This window comes from Octopus bimaculoides, chromosome 3 (assembly GCF_001194135.2).
Source record: "Octopus bimaculoides isolate UCB-OBI-ISO-001 chromosome 3, ASM119413v2, whole genome shotgun sequence".
In the NCBI taxonomy this organism is placed as follows: domain Eukaryota; kingdom Metazoa; phylum Mollusca; class Cephalopoda; order Octopoda; family Octopodidae; genus Octopus; species Octopus bimaculoides.
In genome coordinates, this window is record NC_068983.1 from 101,570,437 (window position 1) to 101,577,860 (window position 7,424).

At 34.4% G+C, this 7,424-nt stretch overlaps 1 protein-coding gene across 2 annotated transcripts in view; it reads left to right on the forward strand.

The window, feature by feature from the left end:
• The window catches only part of LOC106875921 (general transcription factor IIH subunit 2), a 28,617-nt gene extending 22,344 nt beyond the window's left edge, over positions 1-6,273 (forward strand). For both annotated transcript variants that reach the window (XM_014924236.2, XM_052966383.1), the window contains 4 exons: positions 839-942; positions 1,373-1,481; positions 4,025-4,064; positions 6,077-6,273. In XM_014924236.2, coding sequence (XP_014779722.1) covers positions 839-942; positions 1,373-1,481; positions 4,025-4,064; positions 6,077-6,214 — 391 coding nt within the window. In that variant the 3' untranslated portion in view covers positions 6,215-6,273. The remainder of the gene's footprint in view (positions 1-838; positions 943-1,372; positions 1,482-4,024; positions 4,065-6,076) is intronic.
• The last annotated feature ends 1,151 nt before the right edge of the window (positions 6,274-7,424 follow it).

Genomic DNA, 7,424 nt, shown 5'->3' on the forward strand with positions numbered 1-7,424 from the left:
CTTCTAGTTAGCCAGCTCCTGTCAGACCATCCAACCCATGCCAGCATGGAAAACAGACGTTAAATGATGATGTCTTAGTCACATCTTTGACCTGATAGTGTTATCTCACAAAACTTTCTAGACATAAAATCTATTAGTCCTTCTCTACAGACTTTAATAGTTTCATAGCCATCAACTTTTAAATACATTTGTTTTCTTTCTTTAATTATATTTTTGGTATGATTTTGTCTGAGAAACAAAGAGAGTACCAATGACACCTTTCCAAGGTCTCCAAGAGTGAACCAAAGATATGACCTGAAAGCTTACAACAGTCTATGCTCTTCTTAAATCAGCCAAGAGCCAGTTAGTGGTGTTAAATTGAGCAACAAATTTATTCCTGAATTACTGCTTGTCGTCATTGAATTGCTATATTGCTCTTAAGAATTAAATTTCAAGAATCAGCTGAAAAAGTAGGTTAACAAGTGAGATAGAAAACACAAACATTACAATTTTAATTCTTTACTGCATATGGTATAATACTACGAGTACATTAAATAATTTTCTGTATGAATTCTGTTGTTGTGCCCATGTCAGCCCTGATTCAGCAGATACATGATCAAAGTCATTCCAATTATTTTCATTACTCCTGACATTTTTATTGATTTATTTTTCAGGCATAATGTATCTAGAAGTATTACTCTAATGAGTTCTTTCTTTAAGGTGCTAGGATGTAATCTGTGGGAGATATGGCTTCTTTTGGAACTGGTTAAATGACTGTGTAAATAGATTTGATATTGGCTTGACATAGATTTGATTGTTGATATATGTGAATTATTTGATATTTCTTTTCTTCCTTTAGCCACCTTGATGATAAAACATCTCAAAACTTCAGTAGTGGTGGTTATTTTTGTCCACAGTGCAGAAGTAAATATTGTGAACTTCCTGTTGAATGCAAAGCTTGTGGTCAGTATAATTTAGATTTTTACCAAAAACTGGGACAAAATTGTGAAATTTTCTCTCAGAATTCTGAATCAAATTAAATACTAATTAACAATGCACGTATTCCTATTATTGTCCTGACATCCCAAGTTAAAATTCTATCTGAGATGAATGATTTTCTTTTTGATCATGAAATTCAAGAAATTTTAAAATCCAAGTAATTTTCTGAAAAACAGAAAAAAATGTTAATAGTTGTGATGATGATGTTCTTCATATAATTTGAATTTTTTGTTTCTTTCAAAGTGCCAAGTGAAAACTTAATTCAGACCAAATGAAAATTGATACTCATTAGTTTTTTTACAATGGCATATTACAATCATAATCATTTGTTTCTTTAATGTAATTAGGATATCACCATATATTAAGATATTCTTTTTAACATATATATTTTCAGCTTTAACTTTAGTGTCAGCCCCTCATTTGGCTCGTTCATACCATCACTTATTTCCACTTGCTAATTTTAAGGAAGTAGTAGCAACAGAAGCTGTCAGTGATAAACCTCAGTAAGTTTATTATTATCATAATTATTATCTCTTTATCACAGGTTTTGTTGAAGTTCCTGGAGTCTTGCATGCATAGCGGGCTTACTACCTACAGTCTACGGTACCATGCTATTTGTTCTTTTCAGCAATTTAATACTTTCCTGATTATTCTGGCTGTGCCAAGGAGGCAAGCCTTTTGTGACAGTTCTACTGGGCACTCTATTCTAATTTCCTTTATATTCCTCTTGATGCCTTCTAATACTGTTCCCAAGGACCCAACAATAATTGGCACTGTTATTATTATTATCATTAAGGCAGCCAGCTGGCAGAATCATTAGCATGCTGGGTGAAATACTTAGCTGCATTTCATCCATCTTCACATTCTGAGTTCAAATTCTGCTGGGGTCAGCTTCGCCCCTCATCCTTTTGGGGCTGATAAAATGTATTGGGGTCAATTTAATCAGCTTCCCCTTCCCCTCAAGGCTGCTGGCCTTGTGCCAAAATTTGAACCGTTATTATTATCATTGGCTCTAAAGTGTACATGTTTGTTCTTTTGCTCTGAAGCTACACTATATTTATAGCATTAACAAATGAAATTCTCTTTGGAGTATTTGCTAAAAAGGATTATATTGCTCTGACAAAAGCTTACTATCAAAATGATAGTTTATTTTTATAGATCTTTTCATATTTAAGTGCACGACTTGTTCACTTTCAATATGGCCACCAATTGTAAATACACAATAGGACAAAACCTTGCAACTGCTAACAAGGAAAACACACAAACAACAAAATACATGAATGAAAAAAGGAAGTAAAAAAAGGGAACATATAAATGAACAATTAATTGATAAAGATATTTTAAATAGTCTAAAAAGGAAATTTGAAGACAGTTCTGACATTTGACTTTAAATTGGCCATACAGTATCTGTGTTAAAGCTAATCTTGTCTTCAATGAGAAACAGAACAAACGAATGCTTTAGACTTAAGACTGTTCCAAAGAAGAATACTTGAAAAAATTTTGTATGATTAAACATTGTTTCTTTGTTACATGATTTTTTCCAACAGAGATTGTGCTTTAGAAAAGATAGCACTGGACTAAATCTACCCTGATGACAGAAATTACAATTTCGGAAGAAATCTTCTCAACTGAAAATGAAAACAATTTGCTGCACTTTGAAAACCAAAGACTCATCCAAAATGCAGGCTGAAATTGTTGGACATGCTTCCACCCATACATTTGTGTCTCAATACAGGGGACTAAAAAATACAAGAGTGATGATGAGAGACACTGGAATTGATGTATATATGTGGTTGACCATCACTTTATATTGCAGTTTAGGCAAGAAGTTTAAAGAGAGTTAAAAAGAGGCAACATGTGGTCAGTGCAGTGTCAAAATGGATTTGTAAGTTCTAATGACTGCCTATGACCACACAGCCTTACCAGGACTGGCTAGTTGAGGGTGTCAAGACAAGACATGAGATTGACGATAAAGAGCACAAGGCTTAGCTGCTATATTTGCTGTAGTAAAAATCACTTCAAAGCGTTTTGCCCTGAAGAATTTGAAAGACTGGACAAGAAAAGAAAGTAATAGACCTGCCAGGGGAACAGCAAGGGCATTAAATACATTTCCAGAGTGTCATCAATCAAAATTCTGGGAATGGCAAAAGAAATTTTTTTATGCCAAATTTTCAAAACAAGCCAACAAATAGCTGCATGAAGTACCACTTCATCATGTGAAGAAGAAAAAGTAATGGTTACTGAGAGAAAGTTAATAACTGTTGAAGAAAGCATTGAAGTGGGAAAAAAATATAAGAGGAAATCTTGAAAAGAAAAGGAAAGTCAACATGAAACAACTGTTACAAAACAACAATGCTGACCCTTCTCTGGAAATAACATGGAAGATGGAGAGGAGAGTATGATGTATAAACAAGGAGAGAGAAACACAAACGCATATATCTTCAACAAGCTTCTTTTCAGTTTCCATTCACCAAATTCATTTACAAAGCTTTGATTGGCATAGGGATATAATTGGAGACATTTGCTCTTGGTGTCATGCAGTGAAATTGAACCTGAAACCATCTGGTTGCAAAGTGAACTTCTTAACCTCACAGCCATGTTCATGGATTAAAATACAGAAAGTTATCTAAATTTCACTATTCACTAACATTTTTTGCACCATATAGAATAGTAATCTCCCTGTGTATAGTCTGACATCCACATACCTTAACATGTAAATATCACTTCATAAAGGTACCTCTATGTGGTTACTCTAGTCTGCTCAATATAATTTCCTTTTAAAAGTCTCTCTTATTATGTCTATCAATATCCTTGTTATTGTTGGGAGTTTTTGCTTCTACTCCTATTGTTGGTATAGATTGGATCATTTCTAAAGGATTTCATCTTTATTTTTACTCACTATCATTTCTCAGCTTTTCTGTAAGTTTTAGTTGTTTCATATCCATTGCCAGCTACTTGCTTTCCTCTTTATATAAAGTACTCTTTGGGAATATTTAAGATTTAAAATTCATTTATAACTTTCCATTTGCTTTAATGTTTGTTTCAGATTTTGCTATGGTTGTCAGATTTCTTTGAAAGAAAAAAATGTGAGTAAACCTGCTTAAATATTTTCCTGTTCTTTTCTCTATTCCATGCTTGCACTCACTTATACTTTTTATCATTAACCTCTTATTAAGAAGCACTGTGTCACTGTTTTTTTCTTCCACTATTACAACAGCTTCTTTTCATAACTTGCTAATTCTCTGTCATTATCTACTAAACACGTTTGCCTCTCCTCTTATCAGTTTCATTTGATCTTACCTTCCAAATCCTTCACAAACACTTTACTCAATTATTCTGTCCCCTTTTTAGCTTATGTTTTCTTGCCACCCGCTAATATAAAAAGAATAAAGACACCCATCCCTGGTCATGAATGACTATGGGGTTGCACCTAGAATGTTACCCACCAAGGTACAAGTCTAGGCAAGGTTGTTTATGAAAGACCAACAGTCACCCATGCATACCAGCCTCCGCTCACTACACCTCTGATGTTATCCAAGGGAAAAGCAAAGGTTGATGCAGCTTCGCATCAGTAATGTCGCAACTCATTTCTACAGCTGAGTGAACTGGAGCAATGTGAAATAAAGTATCTTGCTCAAGAACACAACACACAGCCTGTCCAAGAATCGAACTCACTACCTCATGATTATGAGCCCAACACTCGAACCACTGAGCCATACACATTCAACCACTAATATACACCAATTGAAATTGAATAGACAGGCTTAAAGAAGTTTACTACCCTTCCCTCTGAAACTAACAAATTATAAAAAGCATTATTACCATACACTTATTCTACTGATGCTCATTTTATTATTTTACAGAATAAGTCCCCTATCACTAACATCTAAATTATTCCTAAAAATTTAATAACACTGTTAGAATGTTCATATGTACATACTAGAGCAGTTACATATATATTCTCTTACACTTGTGTATGATAACGTAACATACCTCACTCATCGAGCAATTGTGTTAAGACTCTGTTTGGAAACATATAAGTCTAATTACCTCAGTTTGCCTGGGTGACAAGAAATTCCATTCCGACTTTACAGTTGAGTGGTTAACAGTGGTGGGGGTTACATTCAAGCTATAATCCATCAGTATAAAAATGTTTCAAATGTAAAACTTCACAGGAAAACTATTCCATTCAAGCTAGCTGAAGAAAATGAATAGATATATGATCATCTCTTAATGTCCATTTTCCATGCTGGCATGGGTTGGATGGTCTGACCAGAGCTGCACCAGGTTCCAGTCTGATTTGGCTTGGTTTCTATGGTTGGCTGCCTTTCCTAACACCAACCACTTTACATTGTATAATGGGTGCTTTTAATGTGGTAGTGACATGAGTGCTTTTACGTGGTACCAGCACAAGTACTTTTTACAAGGCACTGGCACAGGACTCTTGCAGGCTAATCCTCTTCATCAGTGGGAGCAGCTTTAACACTTTTACTATGAAGGATGGGTCTTCTCAAGTACAGCAAGGTGCCAGATATCTCAGTCCTTTATCATTTCCTCCAAAAGGTTCAGTGTCATGAGATCACCCTTCAGTACTTCCATGCTGGTATTTCTGTCATTTATGTCTCCCCTGACCATCTTCTGTCACATTGTGTTGAGTGAACAAACATATCATTGAGTAGCAAAGACTTTTTAATATTACTAGGTACAAGCAATCTTACTAGTACTAATGCCATGATAAAATACTCCCAGTACACTCTGTAAAGTGGTTGGTAAATGAGCAGAAACAGTATCATCTTGAGAGGATCCTTTAGTTTTGTTGGTGATCTGACAAACTTTTTAGTATTGGTGCCATAAGAAAATGCACTCTATAAAATGGTTTCAACAGGAAACCATAGAAATCAAGCCAAAAATGAAATGTATTTGGACAACACAGTCTTTTGCCTCTTGTACAAGAGCATTAACTTGGAACTAGCTTGGACCATAATGATCCCTCCAGTCCATGCCAGCATGAATAGAGGATGTAAAGTGAGATGAAGGATGGTGTGTGTGTGATTTATGTACACTGTATGATTTACATTATTTTTTGTACCTTTTTTAGATATATATTTGTACCAAATGTGACCAGAACTTTTGTATAGATTGTGACTTGTTTGCTCATGAAACCTTACACTGTTGTCCTGGCTGTTCCTCATCACGTTCAACCCAACAGATAGGATTAATGGAATCTTTCACATAATCTATTTCATTGCAAACATCCATATCAGTGAATAAACTGTGAAATCTATTTTTATAATAGTCTCTTCTTGTTATTGTTTTCCATTCTTGCAAGTATTGAAATTTTGGTGGAGCAATCCAAACCATGTTAAATGATTGTAAAAACAGATCATTCATCATTTCATACATAAAGGAAGAGAAATATATTCAGTTTCATGTTGCCTCTGTGTGTAAGAGGGGATTGTTGAACTACTTTTGCACAGCAGTCCCATAATGTTGGCTAGATGATGTATCTTTTCCTTTTAATTATTTCAGCCATACTGAGACACTACTATGAAAGATTTTAGTTAAGCAAATTGACTCCAGCACTTTTTTCCTATTTTTTTCTTTTTAGAGAAGTTTTGGTACTATCAGTCTCTTTCACTGAATCACTAAGTTACATGGATGTAAACAAACCAACACCAGTTGTCAAGTGATGGGGAGGGTGACAAACACACACACATATAAAATATAATTAAGATTTGTTTGAGTTAGGTACTTAAATTAAGGCACCTTGCTAGATCAATCTAATTTACACTACATTTATGAAAAATCTTAATATTTCTCTTATATCTTATCAAAATTTTAAGTGTAACTTCTAGCCTTCATCTATATATTTAATTATATTTTGCTTAACATTATAAATATGCCAAGTTACAATGTGCTCCTTTCCTTATTCTCTGAACTTATCTTCCACCCCTAATTTCTAATACATATTCCTTTAGTTTTTCATTACCTTCCCCTTTAAAATGACAATCAAAATAAGTATCATTAGTTCTTATCCTTCTTTCTTCCAATTATCACCCCTTCCCCATCAGGCATTCCCCTTTTTTACCACCCCAAGCCTTACCTTTTGTTGTAGAAAAGCTGGATATAATGTTCCAGTACTTAGATAGTCTAGTAGGTTGTCATGATATTAATTAATTTATCACCTTTGTCTAGAATACAGCTACAACTCCTAAAAGATTTAATTTTGGATGATTGAAGACTACATTCCCCCTATTGTCTTCAAAGTGTAGGTAACTAGGTCACTACTCTCAATTATTCCTCCCCACCCCCATAACTTCTACTAACCACTAAATTCTAGTAGCTTTGACACTACGTAGACTATTTTCTAAACTCATTCTGCCAAAGATATACCAGCAGAATCAATGTAAATATTTGAGCTCTGCTGGTGATACAAATATGTTAAA